This window comes from Chlorocebus sabaeus, chromosome 25, assembly GCF_047675955.1.
Source record: "Chlorocebus sabaeus isolate Y175 chromosome 25, mChlSab1.0.hap1, whole genome shotgun sequence".
In the NCBI taxonomy this organism is placed as follows: Eukaryota; Metazoa; Chordata; class Mammalia; order Primates; family Cercopithecidae; genus Chlorocebus; species Chlorocebus sabaeus.
Window position 1 is genome coordinate 81,454,739 of NC_132928.1, and position 24,579 is coordinate 81,479,317.

The 24,579-nt window shown below is 34.3% G+C and overlaps 1 protein-coding gene across 5 annotated transcripts in view; it reads right to left on the reverse strand.

Moving 5' to 3' along the window:
- AKT3 (AKT serine/threonine kinase 3) overlaps positions 1–24,579 on the reverse strand; it is a 359,827-nt gene that overhangs the window by 55,952 nt on the left and 279,296 nt on the right. For all 5 annotated transcript variants that reach the window (XM_007989958.3, XM_007989955.3, XM_073011887.1 and 2 more), the window contains 3 exons: positions 20,898–21,020; positions 11,617–11,745; positions 638–852 (listed from right to left, as the gene is read on the reverse strand). In XM_007989958.3, the coding sequence (XP_007988149.1) occupies positions 638–852; positions 11,617–11,745; positions 20,898–21,020 (467 nt within the window). The remainder of the gene's footprint in view (positions 1–637; positions 853–11,616; positions 11,746–20,897; positions 21,021–24,579) is intronic.

Here is a 24,579-nt window from a genome sequence, read left to right on the forward strand (position 1 = left end):
GTCAGGAGTTCAAGACCAGCCTGGCCAACTTAGCAAAACCCCATCTCTACTAAAAATACAAAAATTAGCCAAGTGTGGTGGGGGTGCTTGTAGTTCCAGCTACTCAGGAGGCTGAAGCAGGAGAATCACTTGAACCTGGGAAGCGGAGGGTGCAGTGAGCCAAGATTGCGCCACTGCACTCCAGCCCGGGTGGCAGAGTGATACTCTGTCTCAAAAAAAAAAAAAAAAAGCAATTAGATATGTTAACACAGGCTGCGGGTGAGAGGAGAGTATTGAAAAATAGGTCTATTCCTTTTATAAGAAATACAAAGGCCCAGAGACTGAAAGAAAGAAAAGGGATTCTCCTATCCCCACAAGATCAAGTAACAGAGCAATTAACAAATTTTCACTCATAATATGGATAATGAAACTCTCAAAATCCTTATATGGTAAATCTGCATAAAAGTTCCAAGTTAGGAAAGAGTCGAGAAAAATTTTTAAATGTTCTATATTATGCAGTTAAAAATAAGTCAGGATCTCAGTGGGAAGATGTCTACACCAAATACATTGCTTCTTGGAGTTAGTTATATTTGAATTAATTTCCATATCTCAATTTTTAACCACATTCATCAGTAATTCGCTGAGCGTCAAGGCTTACCGTTTATTTGGATCCTTTATCAAGAGCCCTGAAAGCAATGATTTTGCATCTGAAGAGAGTGTTCGAGGAAATTTAATGTCTTCCATTAATATTAATTCAAAAAGTTTCTCATGGTCCTGGTTGTAGAAAGGTAACCTCCCACACATCATTTCATACATGACAACCCCTAGGCCCCACCAGTCTACTGCTCGGCCATAGTCATTATCTTCTAACACCTAAAAGTGAAATCAGTAAAAAGATTAATTATTATATGTTAACTTTTAAAGCATTATTCATAAAACATAAGATTTTTATATAAAAATGAATCTTAACTTTCAAAGCCTAGGTAGTCTATTCTGAGATCTTGACATTTAAACTGTGAAGCATCCTACAAAAAACACAAATCACATCAAATACGTGGAACATTCAATATATATCCAGAAATGGCCAGTGTACAAAAAAAGGGGCAGGTCGTACAAAAAAAAAATCCCAAGTACATGAATATACATAAGGATCAAATGAAAAACGTTAGCTAGCATATTTACATATTTTTTCTTAGGCCTAGTGACTTTTTCATTCTGGTTCCACCCATGTGGACTTTAAGTAACAACTCAGAGCTAGGGTGTGCTGATTATAGAGCATATAACATGCACTACACATTCTTGCTTTAAGAAGAACTAAGTAATACAAATTAAACAGTGAAAGACAGTAGTAAACAAAGGCAATGTAATGGAGAAGTCTACAGGGCAAGACAATCATTAAGTTTGAAAACCTTTGGAGGTCCCTGTATGTTTCAACTCTTTCTGGAACTATTTAATTGACAAAGTGAATATAATAGCTTATGGTATGAGCTGTAATAAACTTTAATAGCCACAGCTTTGTACCTCACAACAAAAATTTCTGTTACAGCAAAAAAATGGACTTAATATCTGTGTGGTATATGTCCTTAAATTTTTCCCAAAATATATTACATGCAAAATAAATTTAGTTAGAAAAGATATAAAAGTATCCGTTTGCCTATGTTGGAGCAACGTGTTCAAATGGGAACATGGTAACTTACCATTTGCCCCAGGAAAAATTTGGTTTTATCTTTTAATCAGATTTGTTCTTCATCCAATGGAATATTCCTCATCCATATGCAACTCTGAATATTTTATTTTAAAACTATATTTGATAATCTTAAAGCTTACTTTATTTGATCCTCTCAGCTTTGGAAAACCAGATCAGGAAAACCACATATATGAATTTATCAATTTAAAAACACTTATAACCGATTACAAAAGAGAACATTTGATAAGGACAAAGTAGTACTTGTGTTCCAAACTTCCTTGGTTCAAATTAAATATTTTCTGGAAGATTATTCTTACATGACTTTTATTTGAAATTTATCAATAATCTCACAGAATTACAGGTGATATTTTTGACAGTTACATTATGATTACCTAAAAACACTACGAAAGGCACTTTGGTAGGGTATTTAAAGACAAAGGATATAATTTATAAGAAAAAATATGTTACTTAAAAGATCTATTCAGTAAGCATTTCTATTATGAAAAGATTTTTAATTCAATTATATCAATGTTTGCTTTACGGCTAAAAAACTGAAAACTTCACTGGTAGGATATGAACCCAAGTTTAGATCCTATGCTTTTCTAGAAATGTTTTGTACATCACAAACTAACAAAAACATTTTCTGGAAGAACAACAAATTCTAGTTTTCATCATTAGCCTAAAGAATGTCATATTTTTACTTGTTTGAAATGAGTAATCTGAGAACAAATAGAAAACAAAAAAATAACCTGAAAAAGCAGAAGAAATTCTACTTACATATTTACGTTAAAGGAAATGCTGCATATATTATTTTAAAATACCAGTGACTTCTGATGATTCAAGGATCTATCTCATGGCCAATTAGTAGAATGCACTGTTTGTAGGCCTTTATCTAACTGACACAAGATTTTAACTAATAACAACAAAAAAATTTAAATCTAAGTAACCTTTAACTGCATTCCTACAACACCAACAAAACAGTGGCATATACGGAAAGGAGCCAAATGTGGTTTTTAACCTCTTTTTTTCATAAAACCATAAAAAGCATAAAAGCTGGATTAACTGCCTCCCGAACCCACATTTCACCAGCCGGGTTCTCATCCCCAGCTGGCAAAACTGGCAATCCTTTATTTTTGTTTAAATACCTGGTTTGCAGCCAGAAGGGAAAGTGAGTACATAAAAAAAGGGGTTTTTATTTTTGAAGAGAAATAAGCAACTGAAAAATAAAATTGCATTGTAAAAAAATCTGTTTGATAAAATAAATTTTATTTAGCTTTGCAAAATGAATATTGATTCTTAAAATAAGTGATTTTGCCTCTGAACATACGTGCTTTAATTGATCTACAGATACATAATGCTATAATTAGAACTGTTTGCCGTATCACTTTGTATTGAATAAAACTGATGTAACGTATTGTCTTCCTGACATGCAAACCTAAGCAATGCTGAGGAGAAAACACCCTAACAACTAAAATCCCTCTTTACCTAAGAGATTTCACCATCAATTAGAAAGATTTTTGTTCAAATCCTATCTCCAAACAGCTATAAGATGAAACATATATAAATAAAAATAATGATTACACTATCTTATATGTGGATATATATGTTCCCACTATTCAAACAATATCCTTTCTCTTTCCTGAGTCTACATTATTTCAAAACACAATACTTTTAAATACTCTGGAAATCCCACAGTCAAATTAACCAATTTGAATCCAATAACCTCTTTCAGATTATTTTAAGAAGACATTTTCTCTCCCTCTACTCAAAGCACTTATTATTCTATAAATACATAACATATACAATTTACATTTTTTTAACATAAGGATTGCAAAGTCTTTCTGGCTACCTCTGAGAATTTTTTTTCCTAGCTAAAAGGCTAATTTATTTCATGGTTATTGTGAGGGCTGGCTGAAAGGTATGATAAACAGCGGTATAACGGACAGGTACAACAATGGTAGAGCATATTTCAACTTCATTAAAAGGTAATTTCTCATATAATTTGGATATAAATACAGATCAAAATATGCTCCTGAAAAAATCCAATGAAAGATTTATCTTGAAGAAATAAACTTGCGTCTCTTTTCCATAAAACCAACGTTACTGACTTAAATGAAACCCAAACTTTAAATAGGAAAGCAGACATTTGGTATTTCCTCTACCCCTACAGTCCTTTATAACCACAGATGTAGTTGTACTTTATACCTACCTTCAACACAAATGCCCAAACAGAGATGAAAGAGGGGATTTGGAACATTAAAAAAAAAAAATGCAATTGTTACAGACTGATGAGTGGTCACATCAAATGAAAACTCAAACAGAGCACAAACTCTAGGAAATAAGGCTTTATTTCTAATAGGAGCCAGAAATTGCTTTACTTTCTGATATGATAAAACCTAAGACTCAAGGAGGTTACAGCAGATACAAACTAACATTAAATACCCTGGAAATATCTGATCAATATTTGATGAAGACACTTACATTTAGAAAACAGCCAGGTGAGTTAATAACAATTCAAGAACTAATGTGTTTTAATTTCAAAGAATGATACTGAATGAGAAACTACATATTTTTAAATGATACTATCAATTCAAGTTACCAATGTAAATATTTATTTGGCTAATGGGCCTTTTAAAAAAAAATCTATTCATTCCAATATTCTTTTACCAGGAGGATTTACTAGGAGGTTAAAGGAACACCTCCCTCAGCCTACCCACCAGGCCACACAATGCACCCAAGGCAAGCAATTATAAGGAGGCTATGTATGCCCTGGAGTGGCTTACTGCTCAATCAATAATCCTGACAGAACAGATGGGGGAAAAAATTAAACATCTAAACAAACTGTCTGCACACCTATGTTGTGAAAGTAAACTGCGAACTTGGATGAACCAATTTACCACTAATTCAAAAAAAAAAAAAGTTTTTTCCAGTAGTCTTACATTTCAGGTAACTGATAGATGTGTGTTTTATACCTAAACATACATGTGTATCATTTATCATTTATGGGAGCCCTTCATATATTCTTAACATCACAGGTATGGGCTAAGAAAAAAAGACCTATAAATCTTCTCATTCAGATTTTAAAGTGAACTGCAGCTTCAGGAAAAGTATCCATTTCAATACATAAGATTATAAATTCTACAGTTGCTTGGTATTTTCTTCATAAATACATATTTTATAACTATTTCTCAACTGCTTTAATAATTTTTAAGTGACAGCAACTGTCAATGCCATTTGCTATGAATTGTATGAAGGCTGTACGCTTTATGGCCACCTCTCCTAGCTCACACAAATACTTGTACACGGTTAACATCGTACTTTCAAAAGCAAACTCTGGCTAGCACAGGAAAAATCCTTCGACAAGAGAAAGGCTAAATGGATACAATAATGATGATTAGATCATACTTACACATATCTTCCAAGAGATTTCTATACTTCTTTTTTATTCTGAAGCAATAGACATTATGGGATTCCAAGAAACTGAGCCTTTATAACCCAAGTAACAATAGCCATTGTAAAATACTATAGGTAATCACTAGTGTTCCCAGTTAGGGTTAGTTTTGTATATGTTCTCATGGTACAGAGAATTTAAAATTAAACTTTGTGCTTAAACTAGAATCATACCAAAGTACTGAATGCAAATATTCTGTTAAAGCCAAAAGACCATATAACATTGAAAAGAAGTTAGGGCAAAAAATAGCTACTTTAAGAACTGACAGACCTCTAAGTAAGTACAAGATGCCACTTATAAACATTGAGAGGCGTTAATTCCATTTTAGTTCATATTTAAACAATGTCTAATTATGAGATAAAATGGAATGGCTTGTAATATTACCCAGAAAATCATATAAAATAGCAACATACTATAGAAAGAAATTAAATATATTCAACTAAACAGTAAGCCAACTCATATGAGAGTCAGAAGTTCTTAAATATGAATTCTAACTATAGAGCAGACAACTTCTATCTGAACTCATCCCTCTACTCCTTTAATGTTCCCTTTAATCATGGTGATGAGATCTTTTCTGAATTACCAGGAATATTAAGGTTTTCAAAATTACCCCAGGTGGATAGATATCATATGAATTATTAATAGGTAAATAAAATGCTAGGGTTGTCCACAATTTTAGAAAGGCTACTAAAACAACTCTTTCTTTTCACAGAAAGCATAGAGATTCTAAGACTAGCTTTACAATCTGCTGGAATATAGTAGAACTTTGTGCAAAGACTAATCAGAATGTAACTACATGTGCTACTATTTTTACCTACAGATTAAATGTGCAAACATATGTAACTAGCCTCATACATTTCTCTTCAGATCTCCTAAAAACAATATTGGCAGCACCCACAAAATGACATATTTTACATTTATTCTTTGTTGGATTTAAAATAAAGAAAATTCTATTTAGTACATTTCGAGCAAGTTAGCTTCTAACCATCTCCCACACCTGCAACACTAGTCCACGCCCTGGCACCTCCTTTATTACCTTTTCTGGAAGTTAATATGTATCTTTGATTTTTAATTTATATAGAATTTAATCTCCATTTGTACTATGACCTAACACAATGACTTTGAGCAAATCTTTGTATCAAAATAGTTATCAAAATATTCTCATCTATTTCAGCTATTTTAAAAATGTTACATTATGTTACATTATATGTAAGATATTAAAGACAGTAGGTTTCAAAGAAAAAAATCTGGAAAATTAGAGCAAGTGAAATGTTTTCTAAGAATGGGATTCTAAAAAACTAAAAAGAATGCATCAAATACTGCTTCAGTAACTGGAAAAACAAATCATTTTACATTTAGATGAAATAAAATTATATACATTTTTTTCTCAATAGCAACCACAGCTAGATATTATATATTTCCCAACAATCAAGTCATTTTTTGCAATCTTTGTTAGTTCTAACTCGATTATCAAATAATTTTTATTTTTACACTATTACAGAAGTGCATTTCTCTAGGTTTCCAAAACCACCTTATTCAACCTTCCCCATCTGTCACCATCTGCTTCTTTTTAGCATGTACTTTTTGTGTGATCACATAAGCATGTGAAAAATAACTAACATTCAGATGATTATCTGCTGGTACATTTGAGGACTGGGCATAATAAAAGTGAACTGCCAAAACGCACTTAACACTTTTAATTTTGTTGGGTCTTGCATGTAAGCTACATTTGATTTTCAAACTGTTTTACAGTTGGAAAGTTGATCAGGTACTGCTAACTCAAGAGCAAAGCTGAGACTCTAAATAATTAGCACTGCATAAAATGGTTTGGATTCAATAGGAGCCAAATCAAATAATAAAATTTAACAGTAAGAGTTTATATGTGATTTCTAATTTCTTTTATAATTTCTAGGTGTGAAAATACAGCACAGATTATAAAAACAAAATCCCCTCAAGATATCATATGATCCATAATTTACTATAAGTTTATTTCCTTCTAATGTACAAAAGAGCAAAGGTACATTCATTTAAAGCTACACATGCAAATGCAGTTTTCAGGACGTAGCACACTAAATGCATAGTGCATATGCCAGCTAGAACTGAACCTCTGTAACCTGTTAAAAACACAAAACAAAACAAAAACTAGCCTTTTCTACATTAACAGTATTGTTAAATGCTTCTCAAGTTAGAAAACTGCATTGTAAGCTGCATCCTTCCTCAAAAGAGATAAGAGAACAATACCTTAAAAATCTTTTTTTCAACAAATGGCACATTTATACTGTAAGTTTTATGTTTTCCTCATTTGCCACAAGAAACAAATTAAGTTCACTTAAACCTAAGTTTATTTTAAAACCTGTCATGTATCTGACATTGAACATTTAATAAACTGGCTTTAAACTGATTTTTAACACTCTTTGTGAAGTATCTTCAAAATACCCTTCACCCGTCTTTATACCAGATTAAAACAACATAAAAGGTGAAGGAACACTATTGCTAGGTGAAGTACAGGTTGCAGCAAGATTCCTACATAATGTGTAAACAAATCTTCTGTAAAGACAGAAGGGAAAATGTTGACAGTCATTCACAAGAGAAGCAGCAGTCAAGAATGTATTACAGATTTGATACACAACTACTACTTCTAATACTGTCACAAAAAGCCCAGCATTAATAATGGTAATGTACTAGAAATTTCAAGGTCCAAAAAAAGTGAGAGACACCATCTGAGGTAAAAAGAAGAGGCTGGCTTCAGCTCCTGCCAATCCCTCCCTAACACTGACCATGTAAATCTGATCACAGTATCGCCTTGCTCTCAATTCACAAGTGATTTTCCCTAGCCCACAGGATCAAATCTAAAACTCTGTTACATTTCAATCCCTATCTATGTGTCCAGCCTCCTCTCCTGCTTCCCCTTTTCCGCTGCCGGACCCTCTCTGCAGGCTTAAGCACGTTTCCTCTTCCTTCCACTCCACTGTATGGAACTAGTGAAGCAGTTATTTTCTTGCACAGTAATAACTGTTTTCCATAACTTATCACCTTAGTAAACAGCAAGCCACTTGAGGGCAAAAGACTTTTTCTACCATCATTGTATTCCCAGTACCTAAGGTAATGCCTGATACTTTAAAAATATTCAATAAATAATTATTTGATGAATGAATGAGTGTTCTTCAGTAAAATGGTGCCACCGAAGACCAGAATAAAGGAATTAATTCTTATTTTTTAAGGGTAAACACAGTCAGAGTTTAAAAACGCAAGATGTGACACGACATTTAAAATATAAAAGCTACAATTTCACAAGTTGTTTCAAGATTTCTCATACTCAAATAATAACAACAATAATCACTCCTCCCTATAAAAACATGGTGTCAAGGTTTTAATTATGAATCACTGTGTATCAACCAAGGATGGGTATATAAACGGTTTTTAAAGATCAGACTTTTGAAGTATTAAAAAAGGTATACAGAAATGTTTTCTTGTCTTTAAAGAGAAACTCACAATTTTATGGGAACTATAAACGTTCCATTCAGAAACAAGTGTACTCTTCTTGCATTAAATTCTTAATTTGTTCTTCAGCTGATGACATTGCGTAGGAAATAATATCTTTGTTTCTCAGATCATCTGCTTCTTAAATGAGATGTATTCATCTTCTTCAGAAATAATTTACCCTAATTCTGACACAACTAATTTTGTTATTCTAAATATGGCATATCTTTTTCCATAGCAAATTTATAGCAGGGGTAACTGAACTCCAGAGAAACAAATAATTTTTTTGTGACATTTATAAAAACAATTCTATTCTAGAAAATATCTTATTTGAATAAACAAGAAACAGTGTTACTAAAGTTTTACCTAATTCAACCACAAAAATAGAGAATTCTAAACTACAGATTTTTAGAGAGAGAAAATTATATTTTTGGCAAGAAAATAGTAGGAAATTTATTGTATTTTAAATAGTAGCACTTATTTACAATAATTTAACATTGTTGAAATGTAAATGTAATCCCTAGTTGAAAAGAACTATTAGAATAATAGACTAGCATGAGTTACTATATGTATAAGGAATGCGAGCATCATTGGGGATTTTACTTCCTAATTTCTTTTGATTACATTTTCCTGTTGGGCAGGAAATATACAAAGTATTCATTTAAAAATTATGATTATTTATATTTGTAAGTGGTCTTCAAATTAGGATTTTTTGAGGCCAGGACGTATGTAGTTTAAAAAGTAAAAGTGGGCTTTATAGTCAGACAAACTAATTAGAATCTTCATTACACTTCCACCACTTCCCGGTTGTGTACAGATAACCTTTAAACGTTCTGATCTCATGTTCCCTCACCTTTAAAAAAATTGTATTTGCTACCTATCATCAAAGATTATTCCAAATGTTAAATGAAATAGATGTAATGCACTTACACAGCATGTGGCACATAGTAGATGCTCATTAAATAGTTACCCTCACACATCGAGTATTAACACCTCCCTATTTGCCTATAGCCACAAAAACTGTATTGGAGTTTGAGGGGAAATGGAGCACTAGCTCCTCTCTTTGGAAAGCTCTTCCCTTTTACCTTTGCGATAGGTACCATCTCTTTCCATCAACCATCACTTTCCCTGAACATACTGTCTGTGAAAGATGTTATTTTCCAAAGATGGCTGTGGCAGTATCTCCCATCTCACATGCTCTTCTGCAACGTAAAGGTGTGGTCTCTGTCTCCACCACTTAAACCTGTGCAGGCTTACAACTGCTTCGGGGAGTAAGGGTATGACAGAAATGATGTTGTGTGACTTCCGAAAATAGGCCATAAAAGGAGATGCATAAACAAATGTTCATAGCAGCAGCATTATTCACAGTAGCCAAAAAGTGGATGCAACCCAATGTACATCAGCTGCTGAACAAATAAACGAAATGTGGTTTATCCATACAATGGAATATTATCCAGCCATAAAAAGGAATGAAATAACAATAACATGCTAAAACAGGGAGGAACACTGAATTTTATGCTAAGTGAAAGAAGCCAGTCACAGAAGACTCCATACTGTATGATCCCATTTGTGTGAAATGTCTACAACAGGCAAATCTATAGAGACAAAAAGTACATCAGTGGTTGCCTACGGAGGAAGGAAGAATGAGGAGCTAATGGGTATGGGGTTTCTTGCTGGACTGATGAAAATATTCCGGAATTGGACAGTGGTGATAGTTCTACAACTCTGTGAACGTACTAAAAATCACCAAAGTGTGTATTTTAAAGAATAAGTTTTATGGTATATGAATTGTACTCCAATTATAAAAATATCTGTGAAATCAAACTTTTTAAAAGTTAATAGTCTTGATGGTTTACTCGGTGGAAACAAAGGCACCGTGCAGCTTCTAACGTGTTCCCCAGGACATCTGCTTTTAGGGCTCAGAGCCAAAGAAGTCTGACTGCATTGAAATTGTCATTATGAGGAAGTCCAGACCCATGGACAGAAGGGCTACATATAAGTGCTCCTGCCAACAGCCCAAATAAGTTACTAGTGGACAGCCAGCAGAACTGCCAGACACGTGAGTGCAGATGCTTCCGGATGACTCCAGTCTCCAGCCAGAGAATCATGCTCTCACGGTAAAGTCTTTCAGGCTGAGACCTCATACGGAGTGGAGCATACATTAGCTGTCCTTGCTGTGCCCATCTGCATTCCTGATTCAGAAAATCCATTATTTTATAGAAGATAAATACTAGGGTGGTTTGTTACACAGCATTAGTAACTGGAACACCATCTACAACAGCCACACCACACCCTTACATTTAATCGTGCTTTTTTTTGTTTGTTTATGAAACTTAAGACATTATGTTATTTCTTTTTTTATTTTCATTGTCTCCCTCCACTGAAAGCTAAGTTCCCTGAGACTAGGATCCTTTTCTGTCTTGCGCCTGTAACCCCATTATCCAGAAAAGTACCTGATATACAGCACATATACAATAAATATCTGTTGAATAAACAAATTAATAAATTATTGTGGAACCCTTAGCACAGGGAGGTTACCAGTTTGGAGCTTCCTTTGACATAAATTCCAAAATGTAGCTACTGTCATTTCAATAATTTTCCCAATAAAATAATTTTAAATAAACCCGCAATACTATAAATTAAAAATCACTGTTGTTTCTAAGGAAAGTCCAAGATGGTTTATAAAAACATAAATATTCTTGCTGAAATCAATTATTCTATTTTAATAAATGAATCAAAATGGGTATAGCCAAGATAAAATGGATATGGCCAAGATATAAAAATTGATTTAATCGACTTTAGTTAGTACCTTTGTGCTTATAGTTTATAAAATTTAATTTCAATATATTCTTGGTCCTACAATATCCCATTATAACAAATTAAGAACAAAAAAAATTTGATTCAGGTTGAAATATAGATAAAAGTAGTAGACACTAGAGTTAACTTTTAATGCTTAAATGGTTTACTTTGCAAAACATTATGTCAAGGTTACTTTCCTATTAGTGGAACCGAAGCCTACCTCTGGTGCCAGATATTCTGGAGTGCCACAGAATGTCTTCATGGTGGCTGCATCTGTGATCCCTTCTTTGCAAAGTCCAAAATCTGTAATTTTTATGTGGCCATCTTTATCCAGCATTAGATTCTCCAACTGTGTATTAAGAAAAATGATATAATTTGTTCTACAGTCTTCAGCAACAGGAAAATACCGTTTTGAAAAACTACTGAATGCTGAGTAAGATATTTTGGAAACAGGACATAGTAGTTGTAGCTAATAGAACTTTCAGCACTTACAAACCCTGTTGTTTCACGTGTAAAAAGAAACATGTTTCATCAAATACTTCAGGATGAACAAATTTTCTATTTTTAAACCAATAGGAATGAGTGATACTGCTTTAAGAGCCATTATTTTGTAAGTTCTGAAAATTAAAGCCTAGTCAACGTTTCAAAGTAGACATCAATCCTCTCTTTTTTAAAAAAAGAAAATGTGATCTAAACAATCCCAAAGAGATGGGCATCCTCTTCTAGATATTTACAGATGGTTTTCAACAATTTCTCCTGGGAATCTATTGCTATTATAAAATATTCACTTACAGAAATGTTTTTTGGTGGTGCTTGTAAATCAAACCTAAATCTTATTTTGTAAGGTAAGGCGATATCCTCTTTTGCAGTTCTTTGTAATTAAGAAATACCAACCCTTTTAAACATAAAAAGAAAAAGAATATCAAAGTCAAACATTCAACAGTTAATTAAAATATATAGCATAAATGTTATAAAGTTGGACTCTCTTTGAATCCATTAATTCAAAACACCAAAGAAAATCTTAAAGATTTAACCAAGTAACAGGATCATGTGCCTCAAGCGGAAAATTATGAAATGTAAGAGAGGAGGAATTTGTGCAAAGCCAACACAATTAGAAATAACAATGTAATCAGCCAGTTCCCCTTGAGCTAATTTGAACCTAAGATTATGATTATCATCACACAAAGATACAGATGAGTTCTAAGTTGTGATCATACAGCCTTATGTATTCAGGGCCCATAAAACTTTGCCTAGTCATGTAGATACAACCTAAAGGTATTTCTTTGGTCATACAGAAAAAATATATAAAATGTGAAAAGTATATTAACAGGATAAATGGTAGTTAACTTTCATTTAAGGAATAGATTCTTATTCTACTCCTTAATGTGATGACATTTGAAAGAATGTACCTGGATTCTGATGTTAATATCGAATTTAAAACAGATCTCCACTTAAGAACATAAACAGATATCAGTCATATAAAACATCTTATCATACTCTCTGCCATATTGTCAAATGTCTTATAAACCAGACACTAACTACATTTAGGCAAGTTGTGTTCACTGAAGCAAAGATCAGAATAGACAAAAGTCCTTTTTTATAGTACTTCAATGTGCTATCTAACTGAACCAAACGCTTGATACACATTTCATGTAGAGCGTATCTCACAGAGGTAAGTCTGGCTTCAATTTTTTTCTACAGAAAGCTGAATGAACCCTAAATTACTGCTGAACCTTTTTAAAAAAAAAATTTTTTTTTTGAGACAGAGTCTCTGCCACCCAAACTGGAGTGCAGTGGTGTGATCACCTGAGCCTCCTGAATGGCTGGGAACACGGGCACGTGCCACCATGCCTGGCTAATTTCTTAATTTTTTATAGTGACGAGGTCTCACTTTGCTGCCCAAGTTGGTCTCGACCTCCTGGGTTCAAGTAATCCACACACCTCAGCCTCTCAAAGTTCTGGGATTACAGGCATGAGCCACCATGCCTGACCAAATCAAAATTTTTTATTTTATCCAAACTCAGTTATCTTGCATCTTCCTAATATTTCTCTACCATCCAGAACCTATAAATCAAGCCCAATTTGCACAAATGACAGTAAGTCTTGTATGCCGAAACCAATCAGAAACATCAAGAGTCTTCATCTCTCCTATTTTCTCTTTCTGCCTTGGTCTGTCTCTTCTCAGCCTCTGGTTTCTGTCTTTTTTCCACCTCTTTCAAACAACCTCTCTTCTTCCTCCCTCCCACTTCGCCACATTGAGAAACGTTAAGTATATACTAAAGCTTCTGTTGTTTTACTGAATAAAAATGTATATGCCCTGTTATTAATTTTTAAAAATATGCTTAATATATAAATATAATACATAAAATGCTGAAGATCTTTAGTGAATACTCTTTTACTAATACTACCTTAACAATTCTTGTAAAAATTCCAAATAATACATAATATTGAACAAAGTGTGAATGTACTTTCTACACCATTCCATCCCCATTAGTTCGGTGTGTAGTCTCCTCACAGGCGTTGTATGCATGGGAAAGTCTTCATGGAAACATGACAGGCAGGATGCACTATTTCTCCACATTTTGTCAAAGTTATTTTTGAAGTGGCTGGATACAGAAAGACCAAAATGTATAAACACTGCTTTGTAATACCAAGCTCTCTGTGTGTGTATGTGTGTGTAAAATTCTGACTTGCATCTAATTCTGTAACCTCGTATTTCATCTCTGAGCCTCAGATCATGGTTGTGAGATGAAGAATGAAATGAGATGCAAGGACAGGTTTGGCTAAGGAACAGGCTGAGGGTGACCAACTCCCAGTTTGCCCAGAAATGAGGGGCTTCTCAGAATGCAGGACAGGTAAGTGCTAAAACTGGGCTGTCCTGGGGAAACCAAAACGGCTAGTGACCCTACTTGTTTTATAAAATAGCTTTTAAAAACGTTACAATGACATAGTAAGAAGTAAAATAAGCCTAAGGGATGATTGTGAGAGATGCAGTAAGGGTCATGGCCATGGGGAACAGCAGTATACTGTCTGGGAGGCAGTAGAGAGGAAAATGGATAAGACTATGGGTTCAAGTCAGAGGGTTCATATTAAAATTTGAGCTTTATCCCTTATTCACTGTGTGACCTTGGGTATATTATTAATTTCTACATGTTTCAATTTCATCTATAAAACAAAAGTAAATAACAGTAACAATCCAATGTGATCGTTTTGAAAATTAAATGAGACGTTAAAGGCAAACTTAACATCCTATAAAAACTGAATAAATGAACTGATCTTTCCCTAAAACATGGTTTATTTGTACATTGTCATGATGTGGGCTCTTCTAAACAACACTGTATTTTAAAGAAAACAACAAAGTTCAAGAGTGGAACCCCATAAAACATTTCTGTCGGCCAAACGACTGCATTAAAAATACTTTTCCATATGCAATAATTTATTTTAAGTAACAAAACACAGGCTGGGCACAGTGGCTCATGCCTGTAATCCCAACAATTTGGGAGGCTGAGGCAGGCAGATTGCTTGAGCTCAGGAGTTCGAGACCAGCCTGGGTAACATGGTGAAACCCCGTCTCTACCAATAATAGAAAAAACTAACTGTGCGTGATGGCATGTGCTTGTGGTGCAAGCTACTCTGGAGGCTGAAGCGGGAGGCTCACTTGAGCCCCAGGCGTGTGGGGAGGTTGTTATATGCAGAGATGGTGCCACTGTACTACAGCCTGGGTGACAGAGTGAAATCTTGTCTCAAAAAAACAAAACACAAATGTTTTATAATTTTCTTTCTTTCTTTTTTTTTTTTTTTTTTGAGACAGGGTCTCGCTCTGTTGCCTAGGCTGGAGTGCAGTGGCACAATCACTGTTCACTGTAGCCTCAACCTCCCAGGCTCAATTGATCCTCCCGCCTCAGCCTCCTGAGTACACAGGTGTGCATCACTACCATGCCCCGCTAGTTTTTGTTTCTTTCTTTCTTTCTTTTTCTAAGAGATGGTATTTTGCCACGTTGCCCAGGCTGGTCCCGAACTCCTGGGTTCAAACAGTCGGCCCACTCTGCCTCCCAAAGTGCTGGGATTACAAGCTTGAGCTACTGTGCCCAGCCTCATATTTTCTCAGTTATTTTGAAGTAGTGTCCACATTCTTCTATCAATTTAATTATTTTGTGTTCTCTCACCACCCTAAAATGTCATTTTGCTGAGCATGAATAACTAAAACTTGTCCACCAAAAATACGAAATACAGACGCATTAGCTTAAAAAACAATATCCCCAAATCTAATCTTGTATAAAGATAAATCAGGAGATAATAAAATGTCCAGTTCTGTTATACAATACATGATAATTTTACTCAGGATGCATTAACAGAGTTTCTGTAAAATACAGGACCATTAGCGGGTGATTTGTAAACCTGCAGACTGCACAGAAAGTCTTTCCAAAGCGTATCAATGGCCTAGATATATCAGTAACATCTGGAAATCACTGTCTTGGTTCATTTAACACTAACATAATGTAAGTAGTATTTACATTATTTACAGTAGTCATACATTTTTAGGAATCTTTCTACTGTGTAGAGGAGGAAGAAAAAAAATTACAAATGATCTTTCTTTAGTCTTCTCTTCTAAATCACTTTCCTGTTTCCCTTTGTTAGCCACATAATATGTAATGCATATTGTCACTGACTGCTCAGGTACTCTAAATTTATGACACTTTCCACGCATCTGTGTGATATTCACAGTCAATCTGAATTTCCAAGATGCAGAGTAGGGCAGCATGCTTATGCTTATAGATGCATCCACTAACAAAAGTAGTGATGAGGTCAAATATGAAATCATAAGAAACAAGACTGTATATTAAATATCTAAGTAGTGCTTACTATTTCTATCAGAGGGTTGTTATCTAAAAGTTCATGTTTTTGAGGAGAGAAAAAAAATCAGACATAGAATTTGTCTGATTTTTTCTCAAATTCTCATAGACGAATTCCTCATAGAATTTCCACCAAAAAAAAGGGCAACATTTTTGGTCCAGCTGAAGTGGACAGGCATTATTTGACAGAAGGTCTGGATTCAGTGCATATATGAAGAAATGGTAGATTTTAAAACCTTTTTTCCTGTGCTCAGTGGGCACAAAATTTTAACAAAAATTACTATGTTTCCTCCTGTTCTTGCTGATGGCTAGCATAAAATTAAACTTTAAAAATCCTTGCTGTTTTAATACAATGCTTCCCAACCTTTTACATTTCACAGTAAAATAAAGATTGAAAGTGGTAGGGCATACCAGGTTCACTGGACAAGATGCTTGAAACCAGAACTCACTGGCCTGGAGGCTTCTCTGCCAAGGCATAGTTGTAACCTGTTTGTAGCACCCAATCTGAGAAGCTATGCTTGAATGTAGGCCAGACTAAATATTTCAAAGTTTAAAAACACCATACATATGGTATCATTTTAATTAAATGACTGACATTGTGATTAACCAAAGGAATGAAAATAGCAGTTCCTGAGGGCTCCGATGACTACTGCAGCAATAGCAATAAACAATTCCTGTCACTCACTCTAACACCGCATCTGAGCCCACATACATCAAACTCAGTTTTAGGCACCAAGACTCACTCAGGCCCAAGAAGGCAGTAAGGAATTCCTACTCTGAAAATTGTAGTTTTAAGTTCATGGGCATCCAGTGCCAAAATGTCACAAGCTGACCTACAGAAACTGAATGACCATGGAATGAGGAAAGGGTGCTGAGATTCCAAAAGAGAAACGTTTCTTCACTTCAACCTCTTAATCCAGAAAAGGACTCATCATGTAAATCGACCCCAAATAGGTTGCCAGGCTATTTACAAATGTATTATGAAGAAGGAACACAGTTGAATACCAGTACAATTTGATGGTAGAAGTGGAAGGAATGAAGAGCAGTGGCTTCAGATTTCTATATAGGAGGAATCCAGTGGCCGTTCCGTTAGCAGTGGGAGCTAGGGAAACTGTCTTGAGACTCAGCAAGCAAAGCAAGCATGCTTTTCCCATCCAAACTGCATTTATTTGAGGTGAACATGAAGGAGCTGACGAGGTCGAGGAGGGCTATGGTAAAACTCCCTGAAGTCACCCCTTCGTGCCATTACTAAGTGTTAGAAAGTATCTAAATTTGTTTGGTGCTTTCTCATATTAATACTGTAAATGGTTAACTATTCGCACATTAGGTGGGAAACAAGATTAAGTGTTCTACAAATAGGATATAGCAACAACTTATGTATTATTTTCTCCCATAAACTAGCGAGAAATTAATTCTTAATGAATTCCAGTATCGTTATATTCACCTTTGCAAATGACCCTGTTCAGCCTACGCTGTGCTTAGATGGCCATGGTCATTGGTTGTATTTGTAAAATAAGAGCTAAGCAGAAAAGAATATTTTAACATACAATTTGCACTACTGAAGAAGTCTTTGAAGAGATTTCTTCAAATTTTTAGGCAATCATAAAGCAACAGCAGTTTTCCTTAAGTAATCACAAGGAATTTGGGTCCTTAATAAAAATAAAACTTCATTACATGATGTGTATTGACAAATTAAATGAACTTACTTTCTAAAGTACAACAAAGCTTTCAATAATTTTTCTGTTGCTATAAACACTAATTTATTAGGAAACAGGAACTGATAAAAATATCTTAAGTTAACCTGCACATAAAAGAAGGCTTTGTCTCCAATGCTGAATGAGACAGTGGCAAACGGGTATGGATTTACTTGAGAAGTGCTGCTACTGCAGGCATAGCAATTGGATTTGCATTTGAACAAAGTCAAAGTTATTAGTAATGAGAACAGAGACAAATCTGAGACTGATCAAAGCGAGTACCTAAATCAGTTCGTGATAATGTTCTTTAATACATCTGGTATAAATATATTTGAAACACTCATTCTCTTACCTTCTGCAGTTTAATTTGCAGTTTAGGCTTACAAAGATTCCCAAAGTTAATCCAATGCATCTCCCCATATGCATCCCCCCACTATAATTTCATTTCAACTCTAGAAGTCAGAATGATATAGTGACAAGAACACTCAATAAGGAGCTAGGATTCAAGAGTTCCAAAAATTCTTACTGCTATCAACTTAGGTCATTACTTTTAGTAAGTCATTTACTAGGCCTCTAGGTTTGAAGGACATCACCTATAAATTAAAGACCAGCCCGAAATTTCTGTGATCTTACCTAAAATACGTCATTGTATGATAAATAATCATGTTACTATGGATACAAATAACATTTGTGTAAGTTTTGGATGTTTGATTTCTTATGTTACATGGATTTTTCGAGGTGTACCTTTACAGTTTCTGTACTATGCTAAATATATACTTAGATCTTTAAGTTGAGGCTATTTTTTTTTAAGAAATAAACTCAGGGAGCAGAGACCACTTAATTGTCAAGTAAACTTGGTGAATTGTGCATTTGGTAACTAATTGACTGATATTCATATATAAAGTAAGTACTTTATATTACAGTTCAACAAAGTAAATATTTTAAATTACAGTTTAACAAATTTAGTCTAATTCCATCATCAGAAAGAATGGGGCAGTGGAACTCACTTAATGAGCTTCAATATACCAATATGTTGGCTGGGCACGGTGGCTCATGCCTAATCCCAGCACTTTGGAAGGTTGAGGCGGGCGGATCACGAGGTCAGGAGATCAAGACTAGCCAACTCGGTGAAACTCCGTCTCTAATAAAAATACAAAAATTAGCTGGGCGTGGTGGCACGTGCCTATAATCCCAGCTACTCAGGAGGCTGAGGCAGGAGAATCGCCAGAACCAGGGAGTTGGAGGTTGCAGTGAGCCAAGATGGCACCACTGCACTCCAGCCTGGTAACAGAGCAAGACTCCATCCCAACAACAACAACAACAACAAAAACACATACACACACACACACACACCCCCAATATGTTGATTCATTTGATCAGAAATGATTAAAGAAATAATGACCAAGACCATAATCGATACTGCAATCAAATGAATATTCTCTTCTTTAGCAGTCTTTAAGCTAATAATTCAATCTTTTGAATTTAAGCTTTCTGGATGTTACCTATTACTTTAAAATTGTTCTAATTGCCCAAAATCTAAGCATCCCTGTTTCTATCCTTTCCCTTTTCACTCCTACAAATAAGATTCATAAAACACGTAGTGGGAATGCAAGAAGTGGACTCAGGAAGAGTAGAGCTAACTACTTCTAAGTATATTTGGAAAGTTAACACATATTTTGTCATACCACATAACTAACTCCTTCAAAAAAATCGATAATTAAGACATTTAGACAGTATAGGATTATCTGGCCATGCAGATAACACGAATGCTGAATTCTGCCATATTCCTAGTTATAAAAAGGTTCAGGCTAAATACAATCAAACTACTAATTTGTATTAATCTGGAGCCTGTTTTGGCACTTAGACAGTTGGTCATCTCTGATCTAGATGTTTTATAGGTACATAGTTCAGTTTTTCCTATAACAACATCTTATAGCTTCTATATACCTCATTTCAAACAAAACAGAATTTCATAAAAGCCTCATGTAACTTCTGTTTCTACCAATCATTGTAATATGTTACATGAAATAGTATTTGATCAATAAGGCAATTCTGTGTCAAATTTTATATATGATTTGCTTCTTACAAAAGTAAGACTGTAACATCTAGAATTTATTCAAAATGTGTCCTGGCACAAATTCCTTTAATGTAGTCAACCTAATTCATAACACTGTCATGAGAATTACTATTACCTTGTATGAGTTACTCCAGGGATCAACAAATGACAACCTGTGGACTAAACTGAGCCCATCGCCTATTTCATTTACTGGAACATAGCCAAACATATTCATTTACATATTATCTGAGGCTGCTTTTACCCTACACTGATGGAGTTGAGTAGTTTGCAAAAGAGATGATATGAACATCAAAGCCTAAATTATTTTATCTGCCCTTTACAGAAAGTATGCCAATCCCGAGCTATCCTAAGGGTCTCATCATAATGGAACTCAGAGCAGTCAAGACACTATTAACAACAGAACAAATAGAGTGCTTTCATAAATAAAAAACTAGGCACATTAATAAATGGTTATTATGTTAAAACGCTTCAGGTATTTAAAACCACCCAAAGTCAATGCTAAAATCAAAATGAGTATGTTCCTTCCAATAGTCTTACTATGCTTCTTCATAAAACATTTCTGTAAACATAATAAAACTTGTTTTAAATGTAACTTGTAAAGTTATTTGACTTAATCATGTTTAACATTTTTATTTGATCAGAGCAGCCGAGTAGAAATTACTTTGCAAATCAAAAACTCACACATAAATCAACTACATACATGTTAGTGACTAAAATTCCCTCCAAATGTAGTGAACTAAATTTTTAAACATAGTGCTTTTTTCCCAACTAAAAGCTGCTTTTCTCAAAACTGTATCACTTTGTAATTACTTTATGTTTGTCCCTATAGTCTCTGCAAAAAAAAATTTTGATTACTTTTTTTTTTTTTTTTTTTTACCTTGAGATCACGGTACACAATCTTTCCGGAATGTAGATAGTCCAAGGCAGAGACAATTTCTGCACCATAGAAACGTGTGCGGTCCTCAGAGAACACCCGCTCTCTCGACAAATGGAAAAACAGCTGCAGGGTAAACAGCAGGGACAGGATTGTAATAATTACTGATTTAGTGGGGGAAATTAACACAAACATAAAACACCTCTCATCACCATATTGTGATGATAGATAGTGTACTCTCAGTGGACACTGAGCACTCCTAGACAGCAGCTGGCTTATCTTTTCCAGGTTTCCAAGGGGAAACTGTGAGCTGTTAAATCAGCGTTTTAATCAATATACCAATCTTGTTTAAGGCATTCTGCTTGCTACCCATTTAACCTTCAGTTACCAGAGGAAAAAAGTATGCATCATCAGATTGCAATTTCCCTCTCACTATACTGTTGCTTCACTCTTCAAGGATTAGGTATTGAGACATTACTAAAATAAATGAACACAAGCATAGATATATTTTCTACTTAATTATTTGATTTCAAAGACAAGACTGCCAATTTGCTGAAACTGATTTACATGAACTTGTTATATTCCACAATTTTTGATTCATCATGGTATCTCTAGAAATATTTTCAAAGTCAAAGTCAAATTATTATTGAGAAACTTTAAGGTTTTATGTTTTTAATTTATTTTAGTAATGCCCAAAAGGAACTGAGAAACATCCATTATTCTCATCATGGTTCTCAATGTATGTTCTATTTTCAGTAATAATTAGCTACAATGCCAATCCTTTCTCATGTAATCACTTAAAACTATAAGTCCATCCATTTCCTAGTTAACCACTTAAAACATATACCATTCGACAGTCAACAAACATTTACTGGGTGCTTACTGTGACCAAGCACCCAGCTCTCCAACAGGCCACTTCTTCATTAAAGAAACTACAAATATTATCTCTCAACTGGACAACATACATAAAGAAAGACCAGGTTTCAGGCACTAGGAATTGACTATCAATCTTTGTTGTTGAAGCATGCTTAGAACAATGAAAGATCGTTCACAGTGCTGAGTAAACTGCCAGGTATCACAGTATTAATAGATACACAATACATGTCTGTGAAAAAAATGAACCAGTCAATGCACTCTTGACTGCAAGATCAGAAATTATTCCCTTACATGGATCATTGACTCATAATGTTTCTACAAAATTGATGAAAATTATGGTTAACTAAGATTTGTTCTGCATACACCAAGTCATTATTTCAGGTAACATAAAACAGGTTCCCTACAAATTTATTCTTCCCCATTCCCACCCTCACCTTTGCTTAACAGTGTATTATTAAGATAAGCTTTATGCATGACCCACTGGCAAAGCAAACAGAGAGAGAGAGAGAGAGAGAGAGAGAGAGAGAGAAGATCTCATCTATAGCCCCAAAAAGTGTAACACAACAATAATTATATTAAAACTAAAATATTTTTGCAGTCTCTAAACTTTAATGCTTCCTACTATATTACCGTATTGTATCAAATCTCATATGCTACCAATTGGGACTGCATCATCATTTTATAAAACACCAAGGAAAAAAAGGTTGTCAGTTAAAACTATAACACATGATCTATTCTAAAAGGCATGCTGATTACAGAAATTTTAAGTATGTCTTCCAAATAATCAATATAGTATGTGAAAAATCAAATCATTTATACAATTACTCAGGGATAGTTTTAAAAATTCATTCATTTTACATATTTAGACATATACTATCTATTACCAGCCTAACAAGGATAGAAAGTAGAAGGAGCCACATTTTCCAGGTTAAAATAATTTCTGCCATGCAAAATATCACTAACTTTGATGAAAAGATTGTGTGATCTCTATGTGGAGTTGTGGTAGACTTCTAACGAGATGAAAATAGTGATTAGGTTTCTAAATTTTCTTAAAAGAATGTCAAGTCCACTATCTACTCATTTAACTTTACAAAAAATATGGATCCTAAATCAATATAATATATGCAAGATTCTAGATCTTTATTTAGACTATGTATCTTCAATGTGTCTGCCAGCCAATTTCTATAAAAATATCAGCTAAAAATTATATTTAAGGGAAAGAATTTACTTCTCAGTCTGCTATCGGATGTGTACCCTTACTACTTTATGGAACTTATTCTTAAGATAACCAACAACCTCTTAATCACCAAATCCAATAATCTATTTACAGTCTGCACTGCTTCTTCCAATTCTAAAGCTTAGGACATCACCTACTGCCCTCTTTCTTGAAACACGTTTCTGGGCTTTGGTAATACGACTCTCTCCTGATTTGCCTCCTCACTTTCTGGATAATCCTTCTCGGTTTCTACTTTGGCTCTCAATCAACTTTTCAATTCAGCATTCATTTAGTGAGTATCAATTATTTTAAAGTCACTGCTGGGCACTGGAAAAGAAAAAGAGGGAATACAATGATAAGAGGAATCTCTTATGTTTACAAGCATTGATTGTGGTAACGTTCTCATGAGTATACACTTAACTCCACATTCATCAAGTTGTTTCTATTAGCATTTTGTTTGTTTCTATATAGCATTTTGTATATCAATCATAACTCAACAAAGTGGTTTAAACAAAAGATATAATTCCTGCCATTAAGCAATATGAATGAAGAGGACACAGGTATTGATTTAAAAAAAAAAAAAGAGGGTTGTGATAAATTTCATACTCAGATATTAAAAGTACTTTGAAGGCAAAGAGGGATTAATCTATGCTGGCATCATGTGAGGAGACTTGATAGATAAGAAAAAGCTTTACTTAAGTTTTGAAGAATGTGTTTTTCATAAATGGAAAACTTAAGGGAAAAATCCCCAAAAAAGTGCTACTCAAGTTTTATTCATTTGTATTTCCAACACAGCGTAGGACAGTACCTGCACATAGTAGGTGATTAATAAAAATTTAGAAAGCATTAATACTAAAGAGGAAAAACAGCAATGGCAAGAAAATACATGTAGGGAACACATGTATATAAAAAATAATATACAGTCAGAGAAATAATAGGATTTCCGGGAAAAAAAAGATGAGATCAGATTGGTTAGGGTCTTTACTAACATGATATAAGCAAGAACTTTTTTTCTGTAGATAAGAAGTATGAAAGAATTTTAGGTTAAAAATTAGCATAATTTGGTTCCACATACACAAATCAATGAATGTAATTCATAACATAAACAGAACACAAAAAACACATGATTATCTCAATAGACACAGAAAAGGCCTTCAATAAAATTCAACATCGCTTCATGTTAAAAACTCTCAATAAACTAGATATCGAAGGAACATACATCAAAATAATGAGAGCTATTTACGACAAACCCACAGCAAATATCATACCGAATAGGCAAAAGCCAGAAGCATTCTCCTTGAAAACCAGCACAAGACAAAGATGCCCTCTCTCACCACTCCTACTCAACATAGTTACAGAAATGCTGCCAGGGCAATCGGGCAAGAGAAAAAAATAAAGAGCATTCAAATAGGAAAAGAGGAAGTAAAACTGTCTTTGTTTGCAGATGACATGATCCTGTATCTAGAAAATCCCATCCTCTCAGCCCAAAAGCTTCTTAAGTTGATAAGCAAATTCAGCAAAGGCTGAGGATAGAAAATCAAGGTGCAAAAGTCATAAGCATTCCTATACACCAACAACAGAGAACCAAATCAT